General features: G+C 39.8%; 1 protein-coding gene across 2 annotated transcripts in view; it reads right to left on the bottom strand.

The window, feature by feature from the left end:
• Positions 1-14190, bottom strand: part of LOC111873865 (probable E3 ubiquitin-protein ligase HERC1) — a 95105-nt gene that overhangs the window by 4593 nt on the left and 76322 nt on the right. The window contains exons 56-69 of one of the 2 annotated variants that reach the window (XM_023868904.2): positions 13649-13794; positions 12804-13116; positions 12251-12367; positions 11560-11727; positions 10904-11095; positions 10168-10349; positions 8856-9134; positions 8352-8510; positions 7305-7493; positions 6332-6559; positions 5705-5965; positions 3484-3691; positions 2829-3022; positions 403-555 (exon numbers count right to left, since the gene is read on the bottom strand). In XM_023868904.2, the coding sequence (XP_023724672.1) occupies positions 403-555; positions 2829-3022; positions 3484-3691; positions 5705-5965; positions 6332-6559; positions 7305-7493; positions 8352-8510; positions 8856-9134; positions 10168-10349; positions 10904-11095; positions 11560-11727; positions 12251-12367; positions 12804-13116; positions 13649-13794 (2789 nt within the window). The remainder of the gene's footprint in view (positions 1-402; positions 556-2828; positions 3023-3483; positions 3692-5704; positions 5966-6331; positions 6560-7304; positions 7494-8351; positions 8511-8855; positions 9135-10167; positions 10350-10903; positions 11096-11559; positions 11728-12250; positions 12368-12803; positions 13117-13648; positions 13795-14190) is intronic. The other variant, XM_033755259.1, reaches the window with a different exon arrangement.

Below are 14190 nucleotides of genomic sequence, written 5' to 3'. Positions count from 1 at the left end.
CTAATACTGGATAAATCAATGTATTAATTACAATTTTAAATCAATTACTTATTAAACCTTCTGGTAAAATGTAACCGTGTATCATATCAGACAATACCATAATTTATGTTCTTATGGAGGGCTTGGTGACCACCCATGTATGAGACCCACTTCTCAACTGACAAAAGTAAACTATTAAAATTAGGACATATTAGACCAGAATGTAATAGTGAACTGTAACAAAATTACTAGTTGAATAACTGAACTTTCCACATTCTGATTTAATGTCCTCTAATTAGAACAAGTGAATTGGAAGAAATCATCAATTTAATTTTGTTGATAAGGGCAGGGCAGTGTGCTCTATAGCACATAACCACTACACGCTAATCGATGCAGCCTGTAATTGTAATATGTGTGCATTACCTGAAGATCTAGTTCGTGTAAACGAAAATAAATGGCTTGCTCTACGTATTGCAAACGATTGTGGAAAGTGAGGGGAATGCTCCTTCCACCGGCAACAATAGGCACCAGTTGATTGGTGCAACTGGTTCCTTCAAAACATTCCAGAGGAATCACCTGGAATACAAGAAGTCATTTAAAGTACATCACTTGAAAATGTCAATCTGCTCTCACATAAACATAAATATATTTCATATAAGGGCTATTCAGAAAGTAACCTCCATTTATTTTAGGGAACTAATGTAGGGGGGGGGGAGCTCGCACATGCAACGTAGTGTCACACGACTCACTGCCTTATAAACCATCACATAACTGGACACCTGGTGTTTGTCCATGTCTCTACAGAGTGCGTTATGATGTGTCCTTTCATTGATAATCCTGCCAGCTGCAAAATTTGTGCTGTTATATGCTTTCTTCATGCTAAAAACATGAGTGCTCCAGAAACCCTTTGTGCATCAGGCACTGTTTACAGTGTTTACTTCTTTGACACAGACATACAAAAACTTATTTCTTGATAAAACAAGTGTCTCAATACTGGCAGTGACTATGTTGAGAACCAGCTTAAATATGTATGCATTTTTCGTTCACAGTAACTTTCTTTTTCTCATTTCTTCTCTTGTTAACAGGTGACTGGAGGTTACTTTCAGAATAGCCCTAAGCAGCCTTAGCACCTACTAAGCCTTTTTCCAGCCTGCTGTGTCTTCATCAGTCATTCCCTGGCAATGGCTTCTAACAGTGGAGATTCTTTAGTTTCATGTGCTCAGGTTCTACCTTCACAGCCTTCCATGCAGAACTCCACTCTCAACTGAATGACAACTCTCAACTAACTGGGTCACCCCAATTGTATTCATTATAACCCCTTTGCATGAACCAAGCAGAAAACACTTTTTCCAACAGTAAATCTATTGTTATAGAGGCATGTTTACCAGGCTGTTGCATAGCAATGGCTGTTGTCTTGTTGTTTGTTTCAGGGTCTTTGTGTAGCAATGGGTCTATACTCCACAATATTTTGGCGTACTTTGCTTCTAAGCTCTTATCCACTTACACCACCACATCAGCTATACCTAACAACACATACTCCATATCACAATACATGCACGCATGCATGCACATGCACACACACAAAAGAGGATTTACTATTAAAGCAAAACTTAAACATTTAGTTGAAACAAGCAATTTCTGATTTATTTTTCATTGTAATTTTATAGAGGGAATGTAACTACAGGTCACATTATTAGACCTGGCCTCTGGGATGTGGACAAGGAGAAATATGGCAAGAAGCATCTGTGGGGACATCCCACATATCACGCTATTTCTACTGTGCTCACTTTTTCACCATCACGCGCGCTAACCAATCAACTTGCTCCAAACGTTCGCATTTATACTGCGCTCGCAGCTAGCCCCGCATCTACATCATCACGCGCGCTAGCCAATCAGCGCCCTGCAAATTCTTCCTCCTCATTTTCAAGTTTTGCTCCGCCCACTGAGCAGTGTATAAAAAGGAGCAGCCACAAACCGGCAGCATCAGTCTGACTTCAGTCTACGATCAAGCCACACTCAAGCAACATCAGCCAGCAGGCTTCATCGCCAGCGCTCGGTCTTCAGAAGCATCGGGAGGCTGCGCCAGGCACGATTGCCTCAGCCCTCCGGCTCTCACACCCAACTCACTGGGGCACCTCGCCTGGACTCGCCGGTGGTCATGTCCCTGTCCGACTCATTGGCCATCTGGCGTAGCCACTGCCTCATCACTCCTACAACCGTGCTGTGCGACCATGCAACTTCAACTCACCTGGCGCACAGCAATCAAGCAACCTCCAGCAACGGCCGCGCTGTGGCCAGTAAAATCACCGCAACTAACCTCTCTCCCTACCGGCGCGCGCTGTGCTACCTCACCGGTCAAGCATCTCAGCAACCACGGTCCTTTTCAGGACCAACAAACTTTTCCGAAGAACTGGGTTGTCATTGAAGTATTGACAAGACAGACACAAACCCCACAGACCTAAGCAATGTAGTTACTGCTCTAATGTGAGAGGGAAAGTGACTCATACACCATATCTGTGGCCCTGTTATACCCATACATCTCAGTTACTGGACCTGACCAAATCAACTGCACATTCCACTGATATCAGCCAAACCCGAAGTCATGGACAGTATGTTACAGCTCAGTATGAGAAGAACAAGACTTCTTAAACNTTATACCCATACATCTCAGTTACTGGACCTGACCAAATCAACTGCATATTCCACTGATATCAGCCAAACCCGAAGTCATGGACAGTATGAGAAGAACAAGACTTCTTAAATGGCACTACAAGAATTAAAGGCCTCTAAGATCTGTAGTCTTTTCTTAACAACAAATAATCCATATATAAGTGTACAGTGTTAATTACTTCATGGAATGTGGCTTCAGTAACACCAGATTGGTGAATATCCCTGATGGCCCTCAGACTCTGGGCATAAAGACTGTCTGTCTCTTCAAGGTCATCTATTGAGAGTGGCTCTCCTACCAACAGCTTCCATACGAACGGAGCCAGAGGAACTGCAAGTGGTTTCTTGGTTCTCACTGCAACTCCAAACAGAATTCCTGAAAATTCACAACAAACCATGTATCTGTATTCCCAATTTCAACAATTAATTTAGTTAATTCAATTTCACATGAAATAGGACTAATGAAAGTAAAGGTGTTATGTTCAACATCTGCAAGTAACACATGACAGCAACACTTCTGAGGTAGTACACAACCCAAAACAGAAGCCCTACATTCCCTTTAGTGAAACTTAATTCAGTCAACATCATAAAAATATTTTTTCAATAAATCCATTCTAATATTCTCCTCCCACCTATGTATCCATCTTCCAGGTGACCTCTTTTCAAGAGGTTCATCAACCATAATTTTGAATGAATGTTTCCTCTTCAGCCTACATATCCAAAGCAATAGATTTTTATTACAGGCATATCATACTGTAGTTCTCTCTAGTTCTCTCTCATTATCAGTCCCACAATTACAATTGAGTGATGAAACTATCAACAAAGAAATCAGCTTACCAAGGAATTTGAACCAAGAAAGGTGCTGGGCTGTACACAGAGTTGGATTAAGCAGGTAGCGGTCACGGTTGTAGCCAGTATCATTAGTTGCATTCTGTGTGGGCACTAGCAGGGGCACTGCACCACTGATAAGCTCCTGACACATTTCGGTGATGGTATCATCAAACACTCCACCAGCATCATCAGCTCCTTCACCAACTAGTTTCACCTATACAACATGACGATCGTTTTGCAATGCTTATCACAACTTCATATCACTATTCCCAGCAATGGCCTGCCTGATATGTCAGGGGAATAACAAAATAAAATATTTCCAAAACTTTAGACAGTTTCCTAAATGTTTTCTTCTTCTAGGTTGAGAGTTTACAATTTTGGGGGGAGGAGGGATTATACATAACAAATCTCAAAAGCGAAAATGTTAACCTTTACCTAAAAGGGTAACAGGAATCGAAAGCAAAATATCAACATCTTATATGTATGTGCCTTACTATAGGTTTACAATAAGCCAGAATAATTCAGTCAGTAAAGTGACCAGCTATGGTCTGGATGACTACGGTTCAGTTCCTGGTATAAGGGGCAGTCAAATGAAAACGGGTCACCACACATAACTCACATGGCACCCAAGGTGGTAACACTGGAATTTGCTTTCGGTATGAACAACTGGTGGGGACTCGGGAAAGCACAGTGACGTGTCCTTGCACACTAGTCACTTGTTTATTGTGCTGGAAGTAAGGTTAGCGCTAAGTGTGGTCGTCCAACATCAGTATGGTGGCGGGTAAAGAAGAACAGCGAAGTGTAGTGCACTTTCTGACTGCTGAAGGAGTAGGAGGACAAGAAATTCATCGTCACATGTCTGTTGTTTATGGCGAATACACCATGTCACGTTTGCGTGTGCTGGCATGGCATAAGATTCCAAAAGGGACGTGTGTCACTGCAAGATGATGCTTGCCCTGGACAGGCTCATCATGTCATCACTCCTGATGTTATTGCTGTGTTAGGTGGTCATATTCGGACAAACCGACAGATCACTGTGGAAGAAATTAGTCTTTTGATGGGAATAAGTCACGGTTCCATACACGCCATTGTGACAAAACACCTGCTGTATTGCAAAATCTGCGCGCAGTGGGTTCCACATCAACTCATGGAGGAACAGAAGGCTCAGAGAATGGCTGCATCACTGGGTCACTTGCAACGATACCATAACGAAGAGTATGCTTTTCTGTCCCGTATTGCCACTGTGGACAAAACTTGGTGCCACGTTTTTGAACCCGAGAGCAAACAGCAGAGACAACAGTGGAAACACGTAAATTCTCCCCCACCAAAGAAATCCAGAGTCATACACACAAGTTCCGGTAAAGTGATGATGATGATCTTCTTCGACTGCAAGGACCCTCTGCTTGTCAAATTTCTCGAGCATGGGGCCACAATCAGTGCACAGCTCTATGAAGACACTTTGCAGAAACTGAGACATGTCATAAAGTCATAATGCCCTGGAATGCTATCGAACAGCAGTATCCTTCTTCACGATAATGCACGCCCCCACACTGCCAACTCTGTGAGGAATACGCTACAGAGATTTGGGTGGGAAGTGCTTCAACATCCCCCCTACAGCCCAGTTTTCTCCCCACGTGATTTACACACTTTTGGAGACCTGAAGAGAGACATTCGTGGACATCGGTTTGCATCGGATGAAGATGGGTGTGGCTGGGTAAAGATGTGGTTCTGCAGACAGCCCACAAGTTTTTTCAAGGATGGGATTGACCGTCTTATCTCCCAGTGGGATAAATGTATTAACAGTTTTGGAGGTTACTTTTGAGGTAAGAAATACCTTTATTTTTATTCTTTAATATGTTTTGGCTTCTGACCCTTTTCATTTGACTGCCCCTCATAAAAAGGAAATTTTTAAGCCTGGCTCTGGAGATGTCAGAACCTTCTGTCCAGTGGGTATCTGTAACTCTTTCTGCAGGACTTGGACTTTTAGAGATTTTGAGTTTGAAACTACAGTGAAATCTTAATCCACATTCTATAAAATTCATATATTCAATAGCTTCTTCTCAGCTCAATAATATTGCATTCATGAAGTGATATTGTATTTTTAAGTAGCTGAGTAATCTTATGCTGTTAATTGTAATCCATTACATTGACAAATGTAGGATGCTCTGTAATTAATAAATGGCCCCACCCCAACTCTAACTATGACTGCTTATCATGTACTACTTACCTTCCATGCCCTGGATGGTAAACGAAGTTCTGCTGGCTTCATTTTAACTACTTGACGTGCAACTTGCACAAATATTGGTTTGCAGCGACGGCCTCTTGTTGCCAGTCTTCGAACTGTCACTTGTGGACCATAGTTTCGACCCTGCACCATGGTACGACCCACACTTCGAACTAAAGGTAAAGTGTAGACTCTTGGGGCTAACAGTGGTCGCAAACGAGATGATGTGAAAGTACGGAGAGATGGGGTCAGCCATTCATACTGCTATAAAAATTATCAAAATCAATACATAATGTAAAGTGCAGTTTATATGATTAAGTAACAACAACTGTTGTTATGTAAAAACTTCTATAAGAGGACTTCATATATACCATACATTTCATTATCACATATTTAGATGAATACATTCTAATCTAAGACAACCCTACCTACCAGCTAGTAAGAAGCTTAAAAATTAGAAATGTAAAATAATGTAGGATATTATTTCACTAAAACGATAATTTTAATTTTGTCGGTTTACCATAAAAACGTCTACATAGGTACGATAAAATGTGATAAAAATTGTAAGTTGAAAGTTAAAAAACTAAATACATTCAAATCAAAGCTAGTTAATGTTAACAGTGGCCTGACCTGTGGGCAGAGAGGTAACAATCTCCAGCATGCGTACAGAATGTCAGAGAAGCGATACAGAAGTCTCAGTCGTGCCTGTATTGCAACAATGGATGTTCCTTGAAGGTGGCCATACTGAGGGGGGATGTGTGCTGGTAGACCAAATCGCAGAGGTATCGACACTCCTGGACTTCGTCTGGGCAATGGAGGGGATGTCCATGCCGCACTGTGTGTCCTTCCAGTAGAAATCTGATTAATAAAACAGTTTACCGAATGTTTAGAGCATTCAGTAATTTTTATTATCAGAGAGAGCATTAAATTTTCTGCAGGAACTTAATACTTCAAAACAGTTGTTTTTGAGACAGTAATTCATTAAGCAACCATACACTTCTGCATCTTCAATAGAAAATGAAGTACATCCAACATTGACGTGATGATACAGAAACAAATTTGTTCCACTGCCATTTGGAGGCAATACTTTATTTCTTATTATTTCCAGACTTCTCTCCCCATCTCATATTTCCAAGCTCTATGGTTTACTGCAGTGTCTTATGCCTATCTCTATTTTTGCAGAGACCTCTCGTCATCTTTTGGATATCTTTCTACTTGCATTTCTCATATCAAGTTTTACCTTTATCAAGAACATCTTCCAAACATCTATATTTAAAACAGTCATTCTGAATTTTAACTTCTTCCATTCTTAACACACTGTCACACTGCCTTAGTTGATATTTCTTTCTAATTTAGCTACCAAAGGTTTTATCTTTAAAGTTTCTAATAATTAATGTAATTAATACAATGAAACAGATTAGTATGAAAAATTCTATGTACTAATCAATCCAAAGCAGTTGAAATAACTTATCAAGTATATTAACTCAACTGATGCTCTTAAAAGACAGTTGAACAGATGTTATATCTAATGGTGAAAGTCTCACCACAAAGTGACCATTATCTGAATGCTGGTATCATTCACCAATCAAGAAGCAACACTAACCTGTTTAGCACCTTTCCCTGAAAGAGCTGTAACCAACTGTGGCTCTCTCACAATGGCTGTGTGACCAAGACCAAGCTGGCCATCACCATTATTGCCCCATCCCCAGACATCACCAGTAGATGTCAGGGCAAGTGCATGCTCTGCCCCAACTGCTATCTCTTCAACAAAATGACCGTTCAAAGCCGGAACCTAAGACAATGAAAGAAAAACAATTAGCTCTGAACTGATGAAATAACATATAAAACACTGAAACAAAAGAAAATGGCACCTTCCTGACATAAGCACTTTACTGCCTATTGCCTGAAATACACAGGATATGCACAACATTTTAGCATACTGAGCATTGCTGTCAAGTCACAAGCATTTCTGCTTCATACTCAGGAGGTCTTTGATTCATTTCTTTCCTCAGAGACCCTCTATGCTGACTGAGCACTTATTGTTATCTTGTCAGTTGCATGACAAGTGTTAATACCTTAAATCACAACCCTCTATGCCCTTCTCAGTTCATCATTCATAATTATCCTCTAATTCAATGCTACATTGCCTACTTAGCTCTGAAATATTCCTCGAATGAACAAAATAAATGTCAGCATATCCATCTGTTACCATCCACCTTCAAGGAACTGATTGTCATTATGACGTTGTTTCTTTTAAAGTTACTTTAATTTCTTATGACAGTGATCAGAATTAAAATCTGGACCTTTTGGATACTAATTAGTGTTGTGTACTGACATGAGAATTAATAAAAGAAAATTGTTGATATGACAATCAACATCTGGAAAACAGGCAGGGGTCCAAGCCCAGAAATGGCATATATAACAAATATACTTCAGACAGAGTGTATATACAGAACTCATACCATCAGCAACAGAAATTACACTGACAGCGACACTGAAAGAGCAACAAGCAGTCTATTAAAGCATGCAGGATGAAGTAAACAGTATATAGAAGGGCAACCAATGGCTACCATTAATGTCACTCAAGACATGAATCACCACCATCAGCATCATATGAAGTGTCCTCATCTATACTGCATATAGTACTAACCTGCTGTGGTTTGGTGTGACCACGAGCCCTAGAGTCAGGCTGGCCAATGAGACGGTCCATCCCACATGTGAAAACATGTCCATCCTGTGTAAGGAATACAGTGAACTGTGTTCCACAGCAGACACGCTTCACACCAACACCACAAAGCAGATCAACTTTCTAAAACAATACCAACATAATATTAAGCATTATTATCCTACCATCTGTGGTACATCACTGGTGCTACTTCCAGAGAAATACACTGCTTCACAATTGCCAAGGCAGGCAGATGCACGGATGGTCAAATAGAACTGGAGGATTTAACCAACATATTAAACAGCACGCTAATGTCAGGATACACAGCAATGCATGGTATAGAAAGGGAATGAAGGTACTAGTTTAATAAAAATGAGTGAGAAGAATTTGGAAAACTTTCAGACAGTTTAACTTGTCCTAGAATCATTTCATGTGTACTATGATCTAAGTTAGTTTTATTTATGAAGAATTAATGTCAATTCTAGTTACCTGTGGAGTTGATTTTGTGGCTGTGTTTCCTAGCCCTAGCTTTCCATAGTCTCCATCACCGAATGCCCACACTAGGTTGCCATCAGAAGACACACATACTGTGTGATTCAATCCACATGCAACCTGTCCAACACTGTGGCCTTCCAGTGCTGTCACGCGTTCCGGCAGTTTCTTGTTTGCTGTAGTACCCAAACCTAGTCGACCATAATCACCATTCCCAAATGTAAACAATTTCCCATCAGCTGTTACCACTGCACTGTGCTTGAAACCACATGCAACCTGTCAGAGAAAATTAATTTTACCATATTTTTCCTTTGATGCTACAGCCCCAATTTGGGCCTTGGCCTACCTCCATGAAACTCTGACTTCAGTTTTCTAGATCTAAGACATTCAGTATGGCTCCTTCAGCAGGAGATCAGCTCATCGCAAAGCCTCTACCTGCACACAAACATGGAAAAACGAAAAACACACACAAACACCAAACATTCATGTCCTGAGTGGCATTTGAACCCTTGATCCCAGCTTCACAGCGAGCAAAGACAGTGCACGCCTTAGACCGCTCAGCTACTGCGACTGGCCAATTTTAACATTAATCTTTCGGTTTCTCCATGTGAAGTTTTAAACAAGGCAGGTCCCAAAAAGCAGTACAGAAGGAAATTAGTTGAGAATGGGCTGTGATTATACTCTACCTAGGTGTGAAAACTGAATTAATTTTGCCACATAATTTTCACACCCCTTTCCCATTAAAATATGTAAGTTATGAAGTCACTTGCAAAGACAAATTTGGTACTGCAATTCTGTCATTTTTAAAAACAGTAACAATATACTTTAATAACGACTAAAGGATTACCTATGATGTTACAGACACAAAAGTATGAGAATATGTTTCATGTTCAATATCTGGATTCCAAGAATATTTTCGATTGCTTTTTGCATAATCTGTAATTAAGCATACAGTAATTTCTAATTAACATACCTATGACATTATTGTATCAATATTAACATAAATTCCACTGCCAGAATTATTCACACAAGTCAAAATGTTGGCTGATTTTCCTATCATAACTTAAGTCTTCTGTGTGAAACCCATCCCTTCCAAAAAGTTCCTCACATGATTTACACAGAGAAATTTTGAAGTTTAAGAAGTGCTGAAAAAATAAAAAGAAATCACACTGTCCAGGGACAATACAAATACTCTTTCTCCTTCATTCAGAAGGCAAGGTTAAACCCATGGAAACTCAAGATCCCTATATATGTATAAGCAAAGGAATATACTAAGGGATGTGACTCTGAATATACAATTCTTAATCACCTGCACCACTTCTTCACTTTGTAATGCTTCTATCTGTCGAGGTCGTCGCTGTCTATCACTATTCCCATGACCCAATTTGCCATAATCACCATCTCCCCACGAGAATACTTCACCACTTTCTGCTAAGGCCAGGCTATGACCATCAGAGCCGCAAGATGTTGCCAGAGCCGTGATCACAAATCCTGAAATACAGAGTTAATATCTACATACAAATTTTCCCCACATAATTCTGAAATCAGAATTTAAATTCAAACATCTACAGTAACAAGATCAGTTAGTTAATGGATTATGTAAACATCTGGCTCAGAGACATGTATTTGCATTGCTACACTATAAGATAGAATGTTGAAGAGTACCATCTTCTGAAACGTAACACTATGTAGTTTGGTGCTACATCCCAGAGGGTAGTATTCTTTACAGTCACCAGGGAAACCTCAAATCTGACATAAAAATTCTAACTCTTCTTGTTCTGTATCATATTATTATTGTACTTCTAATAACTGCTATGAATGGGGAATTTTTAAAAGCTTCACGATAACACCTCATAAATCTGAAATTACAGTGATTAACATAGCTGGAATTTAGATTTATATTCATCAATATCAATAATGTGATGACTGAAAAGTCTATGCCTTCATGGAAAACAAAGATTACTAAATAAAAATTATATTCACCATCTGTAATAATAGGATTCATTGTAAATCACATTCCAAATAATACAGTGTGACTGACCTACCTTGGAGAGAAGATATGATGCTAAGTGAATGTAGATCATCAGAATTTCCCTGACCAAGACGCCCATAACTGCCTTCCCCACAGGCTAGTACAGTGCCATTGGCCTGGATCACAAACGTGCAGTTCTGACCACACACAATCTGTTGTGCCCCTGAGAAGGATTCTGTCTCAACTGGCATTAATGCACTCCGGCCTGCAAGAACAGGATGCTATATATACAAACTCTCTTAATGAATTAACATCAACACTCTATCGCCATAGAGTTGATTGGTCTTCAGAAGTGAAAATATTGACTATAAGAATTGATTAAAACAAGAAAAGGCTTAAATTAAATGATTAATAATGAATATAATTGTATCGCATACAAATTAAATCCTAGATTTCAATTTACTGAAGATCCTAAGCCTATTAGATTCTAAAGGTCATTGGATTTTTCAATCTACCTACTCCTTCCAGCCGCACTATGGCCCTGGGGTCGACTCAGCCTCTAACAGAGATGAGTACCAGAAATCTTCCTGGGGGGTAAAAAGCAGCTGGCACATAAGGCTGACAACCTTTCCATCTATGAGTTGATTGTCTAGAAAATGTGGAAACCTTGGCGTCTCACAACCCTATGGGCCTCCACGGCCTGTTAAAGGGATACCTTTACTTACTTACCTGCTTCTCCAAGCTGGCCATGCCTACCACTGCCCCACAGAAAAGCATGGCACTTCCCACCTATCTGCCAGTCATGAGGCTGCTGGGTGGACCAACTCATTATTTGTTCATCTGCTTTGAGGCTCCACCTTGAGTTATTGGTGGCAATTAAGCTTTCATCTTCCTCTTCTAGAATAATAATAATAATAATAATAATAATAATAATAAACATGACACATGCAGCACATTAAAATGTGTATAAAACAAATTTGTAATGAACAAATGTTTTAGTCCCTTATATAAATATACTAAATTTCTTCATAAAGTTTTAATACAAGTAAATGCTGATTAAATTACTGAAAAATTATGTTAAACTTAATTCAATAAAATGTTCAGTTCACATATCAATATTAAAATTTGTAATACAGTGAAATCTAATCAATTTTTCCCTCTCAAATTTCACATTATGGAGCGTCATTTATTATTTCATGCTTCACAGAATTCAAAATGGTGAATATTATAAAGAAACAAAGTAAAGAAACATATATAATGTTAGAAAGATATTCAAAGTAAGTATTAGAAAAAAGAAAACTTAAAAGTTCAGGATCTACCGTAATTCACTGCAATGGTATTTCACTGTATTCAATTCCTAGGATTTTAGTTCCCGTGTATTAGAGCAAAATCTGTTGAGATGCGAAAAGCAAATGCCCACCCTTAGTTCCTTCTTGTACAAGTGTACAGAACTCCTGTGGTAGCTTCGTTCTGTTTACAAGGGCTTCTGCTGTATGCACACCAACACTGAAAACTTGCAACCACTGCCATTCTGGAACTTAAATCAAACAATAACCTCAGCACAAAGTAGTATGCACTTCTAACACTTAAAATTAACAGAAATGTAATTTTTATGTGTATCACCCAGAGGTCCAGGTTCCATTCCAGGCGCTACCAGATTTTCTGAGAAGTAGTGGGTCTGGAACAGGGTCCACTCAGTCTCGTGAGGATAACTGAGGAGCTATTTCAAGAAAATAGTGGCTCTGGTCTAGAAAACCGAAATTAACAGCCATGTGGATTCGTTGTGCTGACCACGTGACACCCTATATCTGCTAACGTTAGCACTAACTTGGCCAACAAGCGGCAGTTCGTCGGTGGGTATAGTTCGCTTGCAGACTAAAACCATGGAGTTTGTTTTGTATCACCATTCAGTCAAATCATAGTCCAGTTTTAAAGAATGCAGGAGACTGACAATATACAATCCTGAAGCTTACCAACAGAGAAGTACTCATCATGGTTGGGTGGCACAGGCTGATAGCAGAGCACCTTGTCTAATCGCAGCAACAGAACCAGAGCTGCCAAGCATTTGAGATGACAACTGTGTAACAGCTGCTCCCCACTCACAACCAATGGCTTCTCATACTGATACTGTTCTTGTAGAAGGGTGGGTAGTGCCTGCAACAGTGCTCGCAGACAGGGGGCACTCTGCAGGCCTGTTACACCTTGACGGAGAAGCGAGGCATTTGCTCCTGCTAATACACGGATTTGGGTCATCTCTCTCATGCCATAATGCAATATACGAACATCCTGTAAAATAATGGAAGAAATAAGCTAACGTGTTATAAGAATGGTTCCTTACATTCAAACATCCCTCTCCTATGACTACTAAGTCTTGCATTTCCACAGGCCACAAGTCAAGGTTTCCTTACTTTATAGTTACATTCATATTTTAAAACATGAGCACTTTCCTATTAAGAAAAGACAGAACTTGATTTCATTTAAATATAATGTATCCTCTGCCTGTTTTCATGCAATATAAGAGATTATAAAATTATCACTGTTTTGATAATGATTTTCTTCTTATTCTTAGTTTGATACAGATTTTGTATACATTCATAACTGTTAAAACCTTGTTTTCTCATTCTTTAAGCTGTCTGTACCCACAAAAAATGAAGCAAAGATTCTGTTACATAAGCAACACGACATTCATTGGTAGTATCTCAGTAGAACAGCCACATCCTCTGATCAGTGATAAATGAAATTTAATTCCAATTCCTCATTACAGTAATTTTAAAAATCATCAGCTAGATAATGTACAACAGAAGTAATAAGGTGTTACCTTAGATCTGCGAAAGCAGACAGCCAAACCAGTTTCCCCCAGCCAGGTTAATGAATGTACACCCCCTGTTCCCGTATTAGTTTGCAAGAGGCTACCATCTTGAAGAGACCAGATGTTCACAACACCACTGGGACCTTTGATGCTGCCTGCAAATTGAATACAACCAGCTCTTATTAAGTGATTAAAATTAGTCAGAAAAAATTAATGTACTGGAACTGTAAACAAAGGCTGGGTCTTAAATATAGTACGTGGATACTAAGAACAAATCTCTGGCCGCGCCATAGCTCAATCGGTTAGTCGCTGGCTTCCCACCGTGGCGGCCCAGGTTCGATCCCGGGTCTGGTCAAGTGGGATTTGTGGTGGACAAAGTGGTGCTGGGGCGGGTTTCCTCCGAGTACTTCTGTTTCCCCTGCCAATCTTCATTCCACAAACTGCTCCACAATCACCCTCACCTATTATCTGGGGCTGGTACAATAGGCGAGAAGTGGCTGCAGTACAAGGGACTTAGTCCCACCCCACTAGCAATAAAAAAGAATCTCAAT

Source organism: Cryptotermes secundus, unplaced genomic scaffold, assembly GCF_002891405.2.
Source record: "Cryptotermes secundus unplaced genomic scaffold, Csec_1.0 scaffold459, whole genome shotgun sequence".
NCBI lineage: Eukaryota > Metazoa > Arthropoda > Insecta > Blattodea > Kalotermitidae > Cryptotermes > Cryptotermes secundus.
This window is presented reverse-complemented; position numbering and strand designations above follow the sequence as displayed.